This window comes from Plectrocnemia conspersa, unplaced genomic scaffold (genome assembly GCF_051122295.1).
Source record: "Plectrocnemia conspersa isolate PC_06_02 unplaced genomic scaffold, ASM5112229v1 ptg000014l, whole genome shotgun sequence".
NCBI lineage: Eukaryota > Metazoa > Arthropoda > Insecta > Trichoptera > Polycentropodidae > Plectrocnemia > Plectrocnemia conspersa.
Genome location: NW_028277178.1, coordinates 15,874,316 through 15,895,930, shown reverse-complemented (window position 1 = coordinate 15,895,930; position 21,615 = coordinate 15,874,316). Strand labels below are relative to the sequence as shown.

Sequence of the window (21,615 nt, the reverse complement as noted above, 5' to 3'; positions counted from 1 at the left end):
TTGTATAATCACCGTCTTTTATTACGATTGTTATCATACAACACCCATTTCTTATCCTTGGTTATTAATTGATCAAGAAAAATTCAATATCCATTAACCTTTGGATAAAGAATCACACCAACAACTCACATATGTTCATTAGAAATGCATAAAACACGCAATTTTTAATTATTTGGTAAAAATTCTGCCATCATAAATTTTGAGGTCTAAATTTTTATAAATATCAGAATATATAGTCTAGATATGCACCAATACAGATTCAATAAAATGCGTACTCAGATATCAACGGTCATTAAAAATTAAATTAAAAAAAACCTAATACAAAATATAAAATTAAGCATATATTATTCAATTTTATATTGATGGTAAATACATTAAATGGCATAATGTCTAGTTTTATAAAACACAACATAATTATCTTTGCACGTCATAATGCTATGCAATAGATTAGACGCATTTTAAACAGTATATTTTATCATAATACAGCAATAAAAATGCAGTTCACAAATATTTAAAGATATATTATTATATATAAATTGAAAATGTATTCTATAGGTCTCCATAAACTTACGTTAATTTTTACTACTTTTACTGCAGTAACTATTTGTATGATGACAGCCACAATATAATAAGTTTTTTTAACTAACTTGATTGTCATGTCTTATTAATAAATTAAAAAAATAAAACAGTTTACTTTTTCATATGCTGAAAAATATTTATTAGTTTTAAATAATTCATATTTTATTTTTAATCGAACCGTTAAAAACAATAATTTTACGTTGTTGATAATGATTTATTATGCTTTCAAGTGTTATTATGATCACATATTATTTTATCATTATGATCCTTTGACATAGCTCAATAATAAAACAACATATTTATGTTAGTAGTGTTAAAACATAAATTACTTTTATGCGAAAATTTATGTAAAATGAGCAATTTTCAAACGTCCTGAGGTTCCAAATCTTGTATACAAATATGAAGACAGACTAACTATATAGGAAAATGAAGGCTATTTCCCGTCTACGGTCACGTAAGAAAATGGCAAAGCGCTAAAACGACATTGATCTTTAAAGTTACCAACGAAAATTGCACAATTTTCCGAGGCGAGCCCCCCGTTTAGCCGCAATAGTTAGTTGAGAGTGGCTGATCTCAGATTTGCGTTTTTATTTAATAGTGATGTTTAGTGCACATTCTACTCCTGACCAGCTCGCATGATTCGTATTTAAGCTGTCATTGTCGTACTTGCTCTCAGTACTTTGTGATTTGTTGCGACGCGTGGTCTGAAACGGTGTCGCCATTTATAGATTAGACGTCTCTCTAATATTACAGTGACTTACTAGATAATACGAATAATAATAATAAACAAACCATCATTGAAAACTGCAGTAAGTAACTTCAGAACTACTGTCAATGTCATGTTTACTGAAAACGACACGAGGTCGGAATCGAAAGTGTTCAATGGATCGTTAAGTCGGTTAAATACAGGATTTATCTATTATTAACGACAATAAAATTATTGTAGAACAAACCGACTATTACATGTGCATATATAGTGACAAGTGATATTCATAAAGTGCTTTGGAATTATTAAAAAATATTTTTAAATAACTCGTTTGATGAACTATTAAATTCAATGTTAAAAGCATGAGATTGGTCCTATAAATATCAATGATAAAATATCAAATTGATTACCATTTTTAGCTTTAAATTTCAATGACATGTGGGACAAATTTAAATAAATTTGTTATTATAATGTATTGTAATTAGCTCATAGCTCTGAGCAATGCGATTCTATATCATATATAATAATATTAACATATTTTACAGAAAATCGCAAAAGTGCATTCTAATTTGGTATAAACCTAAAATACGATGACATATTTTAAAAGGATCAAATGGGATAAATTCGCAATTGTTTATCTATTCTTAACGCTAAATTGGTGAGTAATCATATTTTTTTCATTATGTAATGCATATGTTTAATCATTTAAATAACTGATATAAAATTAATGCAATTACTTTAAATTTAAATCAGTTCGTAAACGAGGTTATCTATGTCATCTGCATGGTTAATATGCTTAATGCGCATTTTAAATGCCAAACTACATCTATATAATTAAAAGCTTACATTTCTTAAGAATATATAGGGGTATTTTACTGAGCTAAGGAAAGTCACACAGTTTTTTTTACCGTGTAATTATTTTATATTGTAGTTTTGTCTTAGAATTACCGATAAAAATTCACGTTGGTAAAAATATATGAAAATAAAACATGCATAGAATTTATGTTTATAAAAATAATTCTTAAGAATTTAGAAAGTAAAATAAAATATTTAAAAAAATAGCAAATTATATTTCTATAGCTTCATTAGATATTTTTAAATTAAAACCATTAGATAGGAATATTATAATATTTTTGTTGTATTTTATTGAGTTACGATATTAAATAGCATATTTTAATTAAATATTGTTTTCTAATAAAAAGTTGATTTTTTTTAAATAAAATATTTTTTTTATACATATACCTTAAAATTTCTTTAAATAGGCAAATCGAATACCTTGACTGAACTGAATTAAAGCATAATTATCTAAAGATGCAATTAAATTGCATTCCTTAATCTCATTATACAAAGTTAGAATGGAATTTTTCAAGGACGTCTCGCGCGTTTTTTCTTCTGAAATATTTCAATCCTATACTTTAACTTGCTTCTTTGCTGCATATTTAAATACATAATCATATTGCTAGTCTTTGAGGCTTTATCACTTGATAACTTTTATTGTTCGTTTACATTGTAGTGCATTAAGTGTAATTGCATAATTAATTCATAAAATAAATAATTTTATTTTTCAGTGTATGCGGTGAAAAAAAAATTGTGAAACATAATCCTCATAGATATGCGTTTCCTGAAGACTTTCTCTTCGGTGCTTCTACTTCTGCATTTCAAATAGAAGGCGCGTGGAATGTGTCAGGTAAATATATTTTATTTTATAAATGTACGAACAGTGACATCTCTTCAAGAAGAGTTAAACTAATATTAATTTTTAAAAATAGTTTGAAACTTGGGTTATATGTAATAAATATTAAATTTAATATACTTTAAATTTAAACTATATATTTATCTTTTATCAAAGATATTTATTTTAGACTATCTAAAATTATTTTTAATTGTTCCCAAGATAAATTGCTTGTTGTTTTACAATGAAATAAACTAAAATAGTTAAATTTAAAACTAGTAAAATGGAAACATTTTCAGAAATAAAAAAAATATTTACATATTAATAAAATTGATGTATATTTAAATAGCAACTAATTTTAAATGATCAGAATTTAAATCAAATCTCGGTCAGAATTTTATTAACAATCTGGTCATAATTATATTACTTAGGGTTAGAATAAATATCAAATGGTTAGAATAAAAATAGCATACAGTCAGAATATAATAGGACGATTATGTGAATTATAAAAATAATATAACATTTATAAATATAAATCAGCAATAAATTATTTATTTTAGAAATATCTTATAATATTGAACACCACACGAATAACTCCTAACTAATCTGCAAAGAATCTATTTAATTGTATATAGAACATGTAGGTATTCATAGCGACGAACGAAGCGGGAATAACGATATAGCGGCGTTGACGTTGACATCTGACAATGTTGCGAGCCCAAAAAGTTGATCCTAAAACACCTTAATAATGATCATGATAATGAGCTGCCGACATGCGAATGACAGATCAATCAGTTGTATTAATATTCAGCGTTCCTATATGATAACATTGTTGCCAACTAAGAAAATGATTCTGAGCATTCGTCAAAATAATACTTACCATTTAATATTCTGACTGGTTTAATTTAAATTCTAACCATTTGATATAAATTCTGACCAATTAATATACATTCTGACCATCTAATAGTTATTCGGGCCGATTATTCTGTCTTTTTAATATAAATTCTGACCACAACCGTGTTAAAATTCTGACCCTAAAAATACGAGCCTTCTTTAAGTTATCCTGGCACTCAAATGCTGAGCTATTACACTTTACTGATATTAGGTTTGATTGGTCAATATTTAATCCTGATGCAAGTTCTCTAACGACAGTCGATGGTCTGCATCCAGTAATTCATTGGGATGTTTGTATGCCATCAACTTTGATGGCATGTTCTTCCCAGGATAAAAAAAATCGGTTTTTATTATACTGTACACCGTATGGCATATCGATGGCTCAAAGTGTAAAACTGCTTACTCCATATTTGACAACTTTACAGGAGAAACAAAAAACAGAATAAACAACTGGAAAATAGGAAAATAAAACAGTATCTCAAGTTTGTAGTTTAATATTTGCAGTGTTTAATTGAATATTTTGGAGCTAGCAATTTTTTGAGCATGTGTATTTCGATTAAAGAAAATTTACACTCTAAGCCATCGATATGATTTTAATAGCTATAGTTGCACCACTTCCCATTTTAAGTTCATGTCATGACTTTCAATGTCGTAAGTAAATTTTATTCTCAGCTATTGATAAATTGCCAACTAATACTATTGCCAACTAAAAACTTCGTCACCATCTGTTAAAATAATTCTTACCATTTATTATAAATTCTGAGCAGCCCAATTTAAATTCTTACCATTTAACATAAATTTCGACCAATTAATAAAAATTTTGTCCATCTAATATTTATTCTGGCGACTTATATTCTGACCTTTTAATATAAATTCTGATCACAACCGTATTAAAAAAACGTATTGCGTAACTTTAAAAAAATTTAAATTGCCAATAATATATTTTAATTTTCCCCATTGAAATGGATAAATGGTATTTAAATTCATTTCAATGGAGAAAATTGATTTGATATACGAGTAATTTGAGTTAAGATCTCCATCACGGAACGAATTAAATACGTTAATCAAGGCATCATTGTATTATAATAATTTAATTTGATTTATTATCATTTCTTATTAATTTAAATTTATTATAAAAATAAATGAGCAAAGTTTTGAACCAATTCTAATGTTGCATTTGGGTAGATTGTGATAGAAATATTATTAAATTTCAATGCGACTTCTTTCACTATCAGCAAAATGTTTATCCATATATACATAATTTATAATAGATTTTAAGGACAAGTTTTAATAAAAAAAATGGAACTTATGAACTTCGTTAATTAAAATTATATTAAAAATGTTCTATGACAAATTTATTACCTAAAAACTTGTTGCTGTTATACGTTTGTATATTTTTTATTTTTTTTTTTTAGAAAAAGGTGAAAGCATTTGGGATAAGTGGGTTCATGATAATCCCGATGTTATCAGGGATCGCACTAATGCTGACATAGCTGCGGCATCGTACTATAACTATCGCCAAGACGTCCAGCTGTTGAGGAAATTAGGCGTTGACTTTTATCGTTTTTCGATATCATGGCCTCGTCTGCTACCCACGGGTTTTTCGAACAAAGTGAACAAAGATGGCGTGGCTTACTACAACAACTTAATAAACGAATTGATTAAGTACAATATAACGCCCATGGCCACGCTATACCATTGGGACCTCCCACAGAGGCTGCAAGACCTCGGCGGCTGGTCGAACCCTCACATCGTCGAATACTTCGCCGATTATGCTCGATTGACTTTCAAGCTGTTCGCAGACAGGGTTCCAATTTGGACGACGTTCAACGAACCGATGCAGACATGCTTGGAAGGCTACGGACTCGCGACCAGGGCACCAGCTCTGAATCATCATGGTGTTGGAGAATACTTATGCACTCATTATTTGCTACTATCGCATGCCAGGGCGTATCACATATACGATGACGAATTTCGACCGATTTACAATGGTAATATTTCTATTAACTCATAAAAAATATTAAGTATATATATAGGTATATTCGAAAAGTAGGTTCAGTTCATAATTGACAACTAACACTTAGGCGAAGCTGAGAACGAGTTTCTTTACTCCAATGTCACAGAAGTCTCGCACCTGCTCTTTTTCGGCACCAAACGTAGTGCTTCCAATATTTTTTTCGATATGTAAATAGTTCTAAACACTTCAGTTAAAACAATTTTTTAAATGAATTCATCAGCGACAAAAGGTGATCCAATTAAATTTTACAAGTAGCGCCATCTTGTTGGAATCGTATGTATTCCATATCAATATATTTGACTTCGTGCCTAAAATAGTCGGTCATTATGTGCCTAAGCGCTCACCATTGACTGTTACAGTCCGACCTTCATCTTTTTCAAAAATGTAGGGCACAATGACGCCGCCTGACTACAATGCGTACCAAGTAGTCACTTTTTGGGCATATAATGCTCTCTCGTGAATCTCATGAAGATTTTCCTTGCCCCATATGCATCAATTTTGCTTATTAACATACCCAGAGAAGTGGAAATGTGCATAAGAAAAAAATATTTTCTTTGAAAAATTAACATCAACTTCCTGCTGTTCTAACAGACAATCTGCGTAAATTCTTAACTGTCCATGGTCTCTGAGCATCAGTTATTGTGTTATCTGGATTGTATACGGGTGTAGGTGCAAGTCCAGATGTAAAATGCGTCAAAGGGAGCCATAAGAAAAACTCAAAAGCTGCGAACGCCGACGAATCGACAATTACTGGTCTTCGGCCACACTTTCAATTACAGCAGCAAAATTCTCGACTAAACAGAAGTCTCAGTGATACAAAGGCCTTACACTATTTCCAGCGTTTCCAGTCTCTTTAATTTTTTCACTACGTTGCGAATTGTTCACTCAGTAAGACGATGAAATTGACCATAATCTTCCCATAAATTTCGATACACAGTTCAAACAGAATTATTTCTGTAGAACAATTTTAATGCACTGTGCAGTGATAAAGCGATCCATTTCGTAAATGTGCTGTTACAAATTAACATGTGACACTTTGAAAACGCGTGATTATTAACAGCTGTCTGATTTACAGTGTGCAAACATAGAAAACTCAAATTGTATAATCTGACTTTTCTTCCTCATAAACGTCACATAATATATATTTTTATTGTTTATACTATCATTGCTATAAACAGAAACATGCTGGCGATGAATATCATAAGCAGTTTCTCAGTTTACGTATACATAATAAAAACATCGAGAGAAACATGCACTTAATTTAGTTTTCCAGGCCAGTGACTAAAGCCTGTTAAACTCTACCACATCACATCTACCTTAGCGAACTCAGCAGTTTGTGAACAAAGTGAAAAAGTCTTGTATCTTTACTTTTCGAATATTTATCATATGAAAAGCGAGTTAAATGAAAATCTTATTTTTATAATTAATTTCTAGAGAAATACTAAAAATAACTATGCTTTACAAAAAAAGGATAAAACGAGCTAAAATAATTACAAATGCTAGCAAAAAAAAACTATAAAGTAGATTCTATACATCAGAACAATTTTAAAATACTCACCTTATTTATTTTGTAGCAATTTCACGATTTACAGAAAAATTTAAAAGATGCAACTAGAAATGATTTTAAGTGTTAAAAATCTATCAATTGTATCGAACATTTAAAAACAGTTTTCTGTAAAACACAGTTGAAATAAGCATGTAATTATATACATAATTGGAGTAGTTTAATTTTGTAGCTTAAAAATGGAAAATTATTGTATTTTTTCAATACATCAAACTAAATGCATTAAACGTTGCTTAAATTATTCTTGTAATTACATTCTCTTTTTTAATAGCTGTTTCTAAAAAAACATGTATTATATATGTTTTTCAGTAAAATGAAAACAAAGCGTTTAATAAGAAAGCATCAAAATGATAATTTTAGCTGCGTTTAATAGGAATATAAAATAGTTTATTATATTATTTTCTTTTAAACTATTAATTATATTTTTTCGCATTATAATCGTATTCCAAGAAAGTGATTACTGCTAAATACGCCGCTTTTTATATAACGTCATTGTTTATACAGATATTTTTGAATAACTATGTTTATGCATATATATGTTTATACAATCTTAACGAGTTATACCAGGGATAGCAAATGATATTTGACATTTTTTATTTAATATATGAATATTAATATTATAAGGAACGACATATGCTATCTATTTATAAAAATATAAAATTTATTTATTTTACATTATTAGACATTGAGCATTATAATAAAAATTGTTCTTTAAAATAAAAAAGAGCAAACTAAATAGAAGAAGAATGTAAGACAAAAATATTTTTTTAGATTTTAAACATCATGCACAAATCAAGCAGCGTAGTAAGATTTTTTCTAAAATATATAAATTCATTATTTAGTTTATTACAAATGTTATTTTATTTTCAATAAATACATATTTTATATTCATGCATAGTTTTAAGTAGTCGATGACCATTCATCATTGTTAGCATGCTTTTTGCCGGTTCACATTTAGATAATTTTTTTGACCTCCATTGTTGCTTGATTAGTTATTATTATTATTAACAATATTTAGAACGTGAATTCAAGCAGATGATAAATTTTCATTGATTTGTATCTAATAGGAAGTGCCGTTTAATCTATATCACTAAATTTTTTTTTTCATTAGGCACTATCGGTATCACATTGGACTCTAATTGGGCCGAACCGAAGACGAATTCACGGGCTGATAAAGAAGCGGCTGAAGTTTATTTGCAGTCCCATGTCGGTATTGTTTAGCCTCGGTGTCAATTGGTTATATTATTTTTGATTAATTAACACAAAGCGTTTTTTGATCACACGCAGGCTGGATGGTACGCTTATCCTATCTTCTCTGAGGCCGGCGATTATTCGCCCCTGATGGTGAAGCGAGTGGCAGACATGAGCAAGAGTCAAGGTTACCCGCGTTCCAGACTGCCCAAATTCACCAAAGAGCAGGTCGAATACGTCAGAGGCAGTGCCGATTATTTCGGATTGAATCACTACACCTCGTACCTTTTGTCCTGGGGAAATGAATCGGTGGGACTTGTACCGTCGCACGAAAACGACATCGGAATTGTCAGAGTGCAAGATCCGGATTGGCCATCGGGCGCTTCGTCGAACTGGTTGAGAGTCAGTTAAAATTTTAAATTTATTTAAATAAATTAATTATAAACAATGTTAATGTATTATAATGTTTTTTTTAGGTTGCTCCATGGGGCTTTAGAAAATTATTGAATTGGATCAAAGATCGGTTCAACAACACCAAAGTCATGGTGACGGAAAATGGTTATTCTGATTTTGGCGATATCGATGATGATAAAAGATGCGTTTATCATCAGATGTACATTTATGCTTTATTGGAAGCAGTCAATTTGGACGGTTGTAACGTGAAAGCTTATGCTCCGTGGAGCTTACTGGATAATTTCGAATGGGATAGAGGTTATGCGTAAGTATTAAAAGTTTACAAATGAGTTTTAGTATTTATATTTATGGAAACAATTTGAACTAAAAAAAAAATAAGTGTTAACCAAAAATTAATGAACACTGTGGTCGACTAATATTTGTAAATTTTACATGTATTGAATACTGTAAATGTGGTGTTGCAAATATTGGCTTAGGCAAAAAATCTAAAAAGAAAAATACTATAATATCATTTGTAAATATAAAATATTTTTTCAGTATTTAATTACTTATTATTTATTTCATAATTTGCAGTGAACGCTTCGGATTATATTACGTAGATTATGAAAGTCCTAATAGGACTAGAACAGCGAAGAAGTCTGCTAAAATGTATGGAGAGATTGTAAGAAATAGAAGATTAGCTCACGATTTCAATCATACTGATTATTCAATATTCAGCTCAGCTGTAACGTCATTACCCAGCCTTTTGATGTCGTTAAGTGCTGTTGTATTCGTTAGAACAATTATACACATTTAACTTGAAAAAACAAGTATTGGTGTTTTAAGCCATTGTAAATAAGTATTAGAATATTTATTGAACTTGTTATCACTCTTTAGAGGTAAGGCTTTATTTATTTTTGTACATAAAATTAAATTATTGATTGAAAAAATATGTCAAATTTAACTATTGTTTTATTCATCATCAACAACATTGATCATCGTCGTCGAGCGTGTCATTATTATGTCTTAATTGGTTTTGAATCACAGCAAACGATTTGCCCTTAGTCTCGGGCAATTGGAAATATATATAAATGAGTCCGAAAAACGAGAAAACCGCGAAGCACCAAAACACTACGTAGTTTCCTAAATTGTCAGCTATTACTTGGAACAGTTTCGTCACGGTGAACGTTGAGAGGCCGACAAATATTTGCAAGACACTCGTAGCACTAGACTTGATCGTAGTCGGAAACATTTCCGAGGTGACGGCCAGCGGCACCGTCGACAGTCCTATAGTGTAAAGGACTATGTACGCCACTATGGAAATCACTGGTAAGTACCCAACGGATTTGACGTCAACGTGCAAATAGTCTTTATAGAAGAAGTAAGTACCGATCACAATGTTCATGATGAAAACGCCAAACGACGAGATCAACAGTAACGGCCTTCTGCCCAGTCTGTCAACTAGAAACACCGCAGAAGCGGCCACCATAAGCTGAACGCAGCCTAGGATGATCGACGCAGAACTAGCGTTGATCTTCCCCTCGGCATGCATGAAGATGGTCTGAGCGTAAGACACTACGGCAGCGCTGCCGCAAAACTGCTGAGTAGCAAAAAGCACCAAATTGGTGATCAGAGCTTTTCTGTTGATCGGATCCGTTACCAGATCCAACATCTGACCCCTATTTTTCATGTCTTCCGTGACGGTCGCCTCGATCTTCTTCCTCTCTTCAGTCACGTTCGGATCGCATCTCAATTTCTTCAAAGCCTTTTCGGCGTCGTTGAATCTGCCTTCTTTTACGTAATAATAAGGCGATTCCGCCATCCACACGAACGATATAAAGAACAATATAGGAATCGAGAGATTGATACCGGCCAAAGTCCTCATCGACACATAAGGTCCAATGCAATATTGAAACAATATACCAAACTGAAAAAAAAGCAATATACATATAAATAAATCATCATACTCTAATTAATCAAATTAAGTCATACCTTATTCATAAACGTAATCAAAATAGCTAAAGATCCTCGAATCGCATCCGAAGATATTTCACCTAAATACATAGGCGCTACTGTATATATAATTCCATAGCCTATTCCAGGTAGCACTCTAGCTATGTATAATTCGTAAACCGTAGTTGCGAATATTAACATAATCCATCCTAACATATAAGGCACAGCACCAATAAGCATGGTGATTTTTCTGCCGAATCGATCTGCTACATACGCAGCCGGCAGAGCACTGATGACAGACGATAAAATCATCATAGAATTGATCCAAGAGCTTTGGTCTGGTGTGATGTGAATAGGCGAATTCTCATCTAAGAGCAACGGCAACGTGGGAGAAGTCCATCCGATGGCGTTGCCGGCCGATATCATGATGAGAGTGGCTGAAAGTAGAATAAAATATGTGAAATTCGAGGAAAACATTCTCATACTTTTTTTATATTCAGAAGAAACACAGTTTCATCAGGGTTGCCAGAAAAATATTTAAAGAACTTTAAAAAACGTCAAAGATAACGAAAATTAATAAGACCTGACATTTTTTATTTATATGGAAACTAGGTTGCCATATATCTGCCAACCCTGGTTGGCATTGAGGTAAGCTAAGAAGCAAACTTTCACACCATATTCGTCTTCATTCAACATACGATACCATAATGAGATTAAAGATTAAATAAAAAAATTATAAAAAATATTTTTGATGCTTTTATATACCGGATATCTGAATCGGATTTTTTTTATTATAAATGTGGTTTTGCGTTGAAAATACGCAAAATTGTTGATAAGATGATAAGAATAACGTATAAATACGTATGTTGATACGACAATATCATTTAATGTTCGTAAACAGGGTCGGCGTAAGACTTTCTTTTATTTGTATTAAATATCGTACTGATGAAAGCGGTGGAAAATAACTGTGATGATATTTTAAATACATATTTTTGTGTAAATTAATGCTGCAAAAAAGAGAATTTAGTTCAAGGCTTATCTACTAATGATTTTAAGGTTATAAAACGTTGGATCATTTTTTCAGATTTTGGGAAAATAATAAATATTTAGAATAATATTGATTGATTTAAAAAATATATATTGACTATAACATATATAAAAATATATATTGCAGAAAGACTAATGACGCGACTTAAAAAAACTATCAATATTTTTATATATACATATATATGGGATATAATGAAATACGAAGACCAGATAAATCTCTTAACCAGACCGATCCGTCACCTGTTTCAAAATGGCAACTATTACAAAATATATAATATAGTATAAATAAAAATAAAAATATGTAAATTACGTTTTAAAATATAATAAAAACTATTTATTTTTATACATATTTTTGGTCACTTGTGTAGGTTTTTGAGGACAAGATAACTGCTGTAGGTTTAATTTATCTATTTGCAACATAAAAAAATTGGTAACTCCGGTAAAAATATTCTAAAGAAAAAAAGTAAAGGCGCAGATAAAAGTAAAAAACGTTCTTAAATAGAAATTGAAATAATTTTTTTTTTTTTTATATATTTTTTGTTTTAAATAGAAGATTTGTGTTTTAAATAAAAGACTATTCAAATTTTTAACATTATTTCAAGTTCTTAAAAAAATTAAAAATTTTATAATTAAAATTAAAAAAAATATATGAATGTGGGATATAACGAAATTTGAGTATACGATAAATTATATCATAAAGTTTATTCTAAGAACATATTTTGGCTGAGTTTGTTAGTTAGCCTTATCCACCATCTTGTTTCAAAATGGCAACTATTATCCTAGAGAAAAAGGTAAAAAATGTTCTATAATAGTTATTCAAATAATATAAAAAAGTTATTTTTTTAATACACTTTTATAAACAGAAATCTACTTAATTCTTGCGGTCTTTGTCGGACGGATTCTTTAAGCATATATTATATTTGTGTTTGAATATTTTTTTGTAGCATTACTAAAATGTTGGATAACAAAAATTAATTTTCTGAGTACTATATTTAGAATTTTTTTTAAATAAAACGCTAGATTTTTTCAATAATAAAAAGTGATTTCAGTTGTTTTCTCCAATGATTTTTAAGTAAAGTATTCTTTTTTAAATAATTTTAAGTTATTGATATTTTTTTTATTCATACAATGTGTCGTTTGATAATTTAATTTTTTTTTTGATCTTTCGCTGTAACATGACAAGCGTAAGTCCAATGCGTTACAACGGGTTAATTCTATACCAACAATAAGTAAGTATTAACTAACAGTTTGGGATGCAGTGACATTGATGTAATTAATTATATATTATTATATGCATTATAATATATAATAAATACGTGTCACTATTCAATTGGGGCTGGTTTTTAATAATAGCGCATTTTTATAAATACAAATTTGAGTCTGCTACCGTGACTCGAACCCGCGGTCTCTGGAATACCAGTGCAGACTTTACGGAATACGCTATTCTGACGAAACAAAAATAAAATCACTAATAGCAATAAAAAAAATAAGTATTGATTTGGAATGGTTACTATAAAAATTATAGTAATAGTAAATATGTTAAAGAAAGGCAATAAAGCATAATCTTAGCGAAATATCCTAAACGCGTCACACGCATCTGTACAAATGATACAATTTATTCTTATAAAAATTTAAATGATATTAAACTTTACTTACAGCAATATATTCTCTTTAATGACAATTAAAATATTATAAACTTTATATATAATCTAGCACCAAAAACAATGATTTATATTTGTACTATGTATGATAAGTAAAATAATATTATATTAATTAGTTTTAAATCGTGTATGTATTATGTATAATATTATTTTAATAATTTGTACAAAGTCAATTAAAAACTTGATGTTATCTTAAGAACGAGACCTTAAATAGCAGTTGAAATCAGCGTGTAATTTTACACGTAAATCTTATCTTCTTGTCAAAAAGGTGTAAAATTGTTTTATAATACAATGTTTTAATTAACATTAAATCCTTTTTATTTCTAATTGCTTTTTATATTCTACGTCTGTTATTCAAGAATATTAAAACGCAAAAATCTTTTTATATAACAATATTTGCGTATAAAATTATTATTCAAAATATATATATGTATAATCATAAAGCTTCTTTTTATATCTCAATTGTTAAATTATATATTTTATTATTGATTCTTTGCAAGATTTTTTAGGTTGTTAATTTTTTTAGTGTATAAATTATTATATTTAAATTAATTTCAAAAGTTATTTTTATATGTAATATATAATAATTATACATAATTTGAGTTATTATTTTAATTAATATTACGTAAAACATGTATTTAACAAGTTCCCTAAGATGATTAAACGAAACGTAAACATTAAACATGTGCTCAAAAATGTTTCATTTCGTAACTTGCTTGTTTATTTTTATACGTTATACATATTAATTATTATAAACTCCAGTGCGATTCTTTATTTACATAGCTCGCTTCATAAATTTTCTTCTATCTGTTTCATGGCAAAACTCGCTTGCTGGAACTTGTAGATGTTTTTGCATTATAATGCGCAGCACGTATGCTATTGATGCTATTGCGACTACAATATGTTTAAGCAAATCATTTTCAACATTTTTGCTTAGACAATACAATATTTGCAAATACTATATTCTTTATTTAAATGTAAGGTGATATAATTTATTTATTTATATTTTAAAAATGGAATTGTGCGAGCGTAAAATTTTATATAGGAAGTAAATATTTAGTGGCTGGCGACCCTGATGTATCAAATGGTCAATTCAACGGTTCACGGACGCTTTGTACGTAGATACGTAAAATGTAAACTGATGTGTTTTATATAAAGGCATGTATTTTGTAAATTGTATTGATAACGCTATTTGTTTAGGACGTTATCTTTGGTTTAGGGTTCGAAGACTTGCACGCGTATCGAACAATTATGTTAGGCGATTTTTTCTGCAATAATGCATTTATTGAGCGCTCGTGCGTCACGAGGTACGGTTTAAACAGATGTTTTAGAATTAGCTTTGAACACAGATTGGCAGGGGCAGCGAAAGCGTTCAGAAGTTGCTAAGTAATTTTCGCGCACGTGGTCTGATAAAGGTTAGGCGTGTTTGTGGTGTTTATGGCAGTCTCTCACCCGCGATGGCAGTTTTGTACTCCTTGTAGTGCGATTGCCGGACGCCTACCATTTTGCGGCCGGTGAGTTGTTTGTGTGAAAAGAGCGTAAACAGTCGGAAAAATTCGAGTTTTCCGAAGAACTTTCAGTGTTCCGAGGTCATGGATGTGGTCGGACTATTCCTGTCCGCCCGTCGGCGACGATTCGGTTTTTCGTGCCCGGCTTCGCATTTTCGACACGATCCGGCGAAAAGTACGACACTCGGCTAAGGCACGCTCACAACTGAGCAGCACATGTTGGACCAACCAATGCCACTGGTAGCGTACATGTGATAGTCATTTCGGAAACCAACACTAGCAACAGTCGGCTGGACTTTTCCAAGTTATTCATGAATAAAAACTGTTAAACATAAACTCTGATTCATTCATTAATTATGAAATTGGTGTCAAAATCAAAAGCGAGAAATTTTCTGATATCATATCAATTAACGTTACATATAAATAATTGATCATGGGCATTGTTAAATATTTATTATTTACTTGTTGCTAATAACTTACATTTCAAACACATACAAAAATACATTTAAAAGAACAGAAATAAAAATTATTATATTTAAACAGTAATATAGTTATAACCAGTATTTAAAAAATAAAAAATACAGGATGATTTTAGTTTTTTACAATAAGATGCGTAGTATATTTTGAACGCATTGTAATTATAGACTTTAAAGTTCAGATTGATATAAAAATTACCGCAAGAAATTCTCAATGTTTCTATCTATAAAAAAATATACTTTTTGTTTTTACAGTCTACACTGCCATAGCCTATTTATTTTTAAAAGTCAATGATACTTAATTTCTGCCTTATGATTGGTCGGTTTAAGGGATGTACCGGTATGTGTAAGCAAACAGGATGGTATTGTTTTTTTTTGTTTTTGATATTATTATTCCATTCCCCTTTACACTTTTTTTTATATGTATATATGTTTTATTTATTAAAATCCTTACCATGATTTAATTTTATTGATGCAAAGAACACTGTTTTCTTTTTTTAATTCAGTCCTGTTTTCAGCGATCACGCAATTTTGCTTATATTTGTTTTTGTGTACTGACTCTTGAGAAAAATATAGTGTAGTTCATTTTTTGCTAGTATATGTAATTTTAATATGCTAAGTATGACGCAGCAATTTGCCTAATTTCAATGTCTTTACTAAGTAAATTGATAAAAAAATTACCCACAATAATTTAATATAATTGTAAAAAAATAAGTTGATAACAAAACTAATGTGTAATGGTTTTTTTCATAGGCAATTTTATCATTTATACGACTTGTGTGCAGTACTATGATATATTTCTAGTAGTTATTAAAAAAACAATTAACAAAAAATTAACATATAGCATATGGAGAAAAAGAAAATAACTTTATTCTTAGCTCAATCACCTGCACAAATAAATTAGAGGTCATTCTTACGACTATTTCGAATGAATAAAAATAAATACGAACTCATATTGAAAGCGATGCCTAGTAATGGAAGAGAGATCTCGGAACTAAACAATTACGTTAATTTATTTTTCATGGACCATCTATTAGCACATCCGTCCCGAGGCGTTAATCACTCATAAGTACTGGAAACAGACGCGACTAGAGGGGAGGGACCATGATCATTTTTTATAAAGTGAAAAATGCGAGATTTTTATTCGAAATTTGTGCGATCAATCAATACATTTAAAATTTTTATACGAATAAAATAATTATTCAAAGAAAAATAAAAAAATGTATTTGTTTATTCATTTACATTTTTTTGTTTAAATCTCTTAAAAACAAAAGACAAGTAACTCACGGCAATTGTTCGAAATTAATGATTTCAGCACTTCTTTACAATAACCATTAGATTACACGATTTAATAATTAATCACGCGATTGTTTTTTATTCCGATCGAAAATTAACATTTTAATAACAGTTTAAAAAGCTGCGTGGACCAGACAAACAGCATTTATCTCATAGAATATAATCATTTATTTAAAATTTTAGTTTTTATGGGTTGAGACCCATAGTTTGGGAAATGTTGGCGTTTATAGTTAAATCTTTGTGGCAAATGCAACGTAGAAGTGAAGTTTTGCATTACAGCTATACGTCACTATAATCGTAAAAATTGTTAAAATGACCTTCAAAAAACATATTGGCAAAAACTAGGTACAGAAATTAATAATATACCATTTTATAAAAAAACAGCATTTTTTGTAGCTATATTTACTTGAATACATAATTGTAATCTAGAGTTTGAAACTAAGCCAAAACCGAACCAAATATTTACATGGTATGTAACATAATCAATCATTTAAAATCGATTTTCTTAAATTTTCTTTAAATAAAATATTTTAAAAACGATGAATTTTACCGTTTATGTATTTTAAAAATAAAGGCAATTTGTAATTAACAACAATTCATTTTAAAAATAACTATAATTATAGATTTTAAAATTCTATCGTTAAAATAGCATTGAAACATCGTAGGAATGTTATTATAAAAATAAAAATAAATATAATATTATATTAAAAAAAATATATTAGAAATTAAAAATTAAAAATTAATACTAAATATGATAATGTAAATATAAAACATAATAAAAAATATCTATAAAAGTATAAAATATATGTTAAAATATAAAAAATCAGTACAAAAAATAAAACCCAAGTGCTATGAATACCTGAATGAGAACAGATCAATATTATTTGACAGTTTCTTCAAAAGTTGGATACCTGTTCGTATTTACCTGTGCTATATATCAAATGTACTCCTATTCTTGTCACGATACTTGGAAATGCAAGGGATAGTAATTGGTTGACATCCAAAAGTCAAATTCTTCCTAGAATCAACAGTTTTTTTTAAAGCTATGCTTTTCCAGGTATTCAAGTATACAAAAATAATAATATCTTGGTATGGTTGTATTTATAAATATGTATTATAACTACTTAATATGATTTTGAAAAAAACTTTTCTAGAATATGCCATATTGTTCTAAAGCATTATAAATTTCATGGATTATTATATAATAGAATGTTTTGAATTAATCCGGTTATTTTAAAGTTTTAAAAATATCCTTGAATTACAACGATATTATATTATTAAAATTCCTGCCAATAAAAATATTTCTTCTATATTTTATTTCTATTATATTTTTCTACATTACCTCGAGTTTAGAGCACTAAAAAAAATCAATAGGAAAGAGTTTACTTTTACTAAATGTTAAAGAGCTAAACATTTTTATGATAATAAAGCGTGACTTTTAAATGGTTAGGTTAGGTAGTCCCATACATGATAAAAATATCGAATTCGGCATTATTGATTGTCAAAAATAACAATGTATTTTTTCGATCGAAATAATAATAAATAAATATGTCTGATTGTTGAACTACAATCGTTTGCAATCTACTTTATCAGGATGGATAGCTTTCGCTGCTTATTGGGTTTTGGTGAATTGACAATTCTTTTACCAACCATAGAATGAGGTTCAAAACTTATAGATAAAAAAATAATATTTATTGTACCATGTTAAAAAATGTTTATTAAATCATTATAAATATAATCAATATATATTATACTTGAATTTACACAACTCACATATTATCGATTCCTATTGAAATGCATGATTGAATCTTGGAAATATTATCAGCAATTTGTTTTCAATGTCAATGAATGCTATAAAATAAATTATGACATTGTCGTAAGATATGCATATTGTGTAACATAATGGCCTATATTTTCATAGGTAAAATAAATATTTTTTGATCGATTTGTTAATACTATAAAACCATATTTTTACGCTCTGTTTTTTAACAGATAAGATAATTAAAAATGAAAGATATAAGATAACGGTTTGAGTTGTTTGTAGCATTTATGCACATAAGTCTACATTGATCGATGACATTTTTTTCTAAGGATTTTCTGACTAATTTTATTAACCTTGAAAATAATTTTCTTTATAAATATACCAGTGTTCATATATGCGCATGACCTCATCCATTATATGGTCTGTGTTGTACTAATTAGCAAGTGATTAACTTTAAAACGAAAACTAACGTATTCCACTGGTTGCAATAAACTTGTTATTTGTAAAAACGTAGTAAACAATATCATAAACTTATAATAATATATATAGAATTATACAATATACTCGCATCGTTATACAAATGACTATGAGTTGTTGCTCATCAATGACTATTTGTGTTTTAAATAGCCCTTGACCTAATGTTTTAGTAATTTAGAATGACTGATACATTAAGTTGACAGATCGATTAGGAACTACATTATTATGTAAATTCCTTTCCAAGTACAGTCAACATGGTGTTGAAAAGTGCAGTGCAAATGATAAATAAATATTCTGCTTATTTTATTTTTAGTCAGATTATTTTATGTATAAATCCTGAGATAAACTGTTAAATGTAAAGTAACATAATATTAATATATATCCTGCATGTATATATTTACTGAGTTGATTTATACATACATCCATATGTAAGTAAAAAAAAACTTTTATCATTCTTGTGTATGTTATACCAGTGATATTCAACCAGTTGTTGTCGGATTCTTCATACTGGAAAAAAATATAATAAATATTTTTAATTTATATGTTAAACACGTTTATTATAATTTATAGGTAAAAGTAAAAAAAAAATTTTATAGTTAATAATGAATTAAAATAAAATTGTTAATTTAAAATATCGCTGTTTTTTGCTCTTCCAAATGCCAAGATTTAACAGTTTGTTTTAAAATTAGCGCTTTTATGTGATAGATTAACAAAAAATTTCTGCCGACTCTTGCGTATCGAGAGAAGCGAAAAAAAACGTTTTGGCAATATTTGCAAAGATGATTTAAAGTGACGAAAAATGCCAGCAAACACGTGTGTGTCTACAATACAGAGTTACACATTTCGCTACACAATTTATTTTCTGCAAATATACGGCGTGCAAAATATTAAATATTATTTTTTATTATTATTAAAATTACATTTATAATACACGAGACGTTTAATAGTGTCTAGTGTTGCCGTGTCTTGGATTGTGGATTAATAAGTGTTGCTTATTTGTAGATAAAAATCAAATGTATATGATAAAATTTCATGATTTTATTTTTATATAATGGTTTACTTTTGAATCTGAGTCACGCTAACTTTAATTTATTATTAATAAATAAAAAACTGTTTGTGAGCCCTAATCTCACCTTCTAGACTATACAAACTAAAATAGCGTCTGTTGGTGCTCTACATTCTGACGTCTATTTTTGCTTTCTATTTTTCTAACTTCTCATAATAATAAAGTTTGGTCATGAGAGCGAAGAGGCCATTGACATGATGATTTGCCATTAATTAATTACTCTCTTAAATGGTTAAAAGACGTTACCGCTTTGCATTGAGCAAACACTTTTTTTTTCTATATAAATTATAAGATAACAAAAGTACATTATATTTTAGATAATTATAAGCCATAAATAATTATTTTTAAAATAACAGAGTGTGTATTTTTTAAATGTTATAATGATTTTTTTGGACTCGTTCCCGAGAGAGCTCAGACCTCAACGTCAGAAAAAGAAATAATGGAGTTAAATGGCGGTTGGGATGAAAGCCTTCCGTTTCTTTTGAAGATTTCCCATGGGATTTTATGATTTTTAAAGTCATTTAGGCACTCGCAGCGTTTTATCGAAATAATAAGAAAAAACTTTATGACGGCTAAGTGAAAAGTGGAAATTTAATTAAATATCTGTGTTTTTTTAAATTTACGTAATCATGTCGAAATTAGTATATTGTGCATCAAGCATGAAATATTGTTTGCGAAAATTGGCAAAGAACAAAGCATCAAGCATCCAAATTTAGAGCTCGCAAGGAAAGCAAAAAGTCGGTTGTCACGCTGCCTTGGAAACGATGAGCAAATCATAGAATTAGGATGATCGTATTCTAGATACATCTACTATATTATACTATACTATTTAAAGAAACTTCAGGGGATGTATTTTTAAATAAAATTATAATAATTTACTCTTCTATGAATATATATTTGAAATCTCACCTTCATGACTATAGGTTTACTCAATGCGTAATAATGACCTATATACATAATATTATATAATACTTACATGACATACACATACATACATTACTATACTTTACTGTATATATAATACATACATAAGTATATAAGACGGAATAGCGTAGTCCGTAACGTCTCAGACTAGTAACTTTGAGGTTGTGCGAGTTCGAGCCCCGGCAGCGCCACTCAAATTTTTATTTATAAAAAACATGCGCTATTTTAAAAAAAAATTGAGCACAGCTGCAGTGACATCTATTGATTATAAATTGTGTAGCACATAATAATTTATAATTATTAATATAGATGTCACCGATTCCCAGACTTTCTACGCTATGGTGTAAAGCAAATAAATTATATCCCACATTTTTAGCAACAGGGTACTAGAATAAAATACGGATACTTTTCAAGAATCATGAGTAATCT

General features: G+C 29.0%; 2 protein-coding genes across 2 annotated transcripts; one reads left to right on the top strand and one right to left on the bottom strand.

Moving 5' to 3' along the window:
* The first annotated feature begins 1,185 nt into the window (after positions 1–1,185).
* On the top strand, positions 1,186–9,980 carry LOC148226340 (myrosinase 1-like). Its single transcript, XM_088203628.1, has 8 exons — positions 1,186–1,388; positions 1,831–1,943; positions 2,854–2,972; positions 5,267–5,842; positions 8,544–8,638; positions 8,720–9,025; positions 9,100–9,341; positions 9,611–9,980. Exons 2-8 carry the CDS (start codon positions 1,876–1,878, stop codon positions 9,831–9,833), a joined length of 1,629 nt encoding a protein of 542 aa, XP_088059754.1. The 5' UTR covers positions 1,186–1,388; positions 1,831–1,875; the 3' UTR covers positions 9,834–9,980.
* On the bottom strand, positions 9,971–15,392 carry LOC148226339 (facilitated trehalose transporter Tret1-like). The gene is made up of 3 exons (XM_088203630.1): positions 15,130–15,392; positions 11,009–11,406; positions 9,971–10,943 (listed from the first exon to the last, which is right to left on the bottom strand). The coding sequence occupies exons 1-3, from the start codon at positions 15,179–15,181 to the stop codon at positions 9,999–10,001; spliced, it is 1,395 nt and encodes a 464-aa protein (XP_088059756.1). The 5' UTR covers positions 15,182–15,392; the 3' UTR covers positions 9,971–9,998.
* Positions 15,393–21,615: the final 6,223 nt, after the last annotated feature.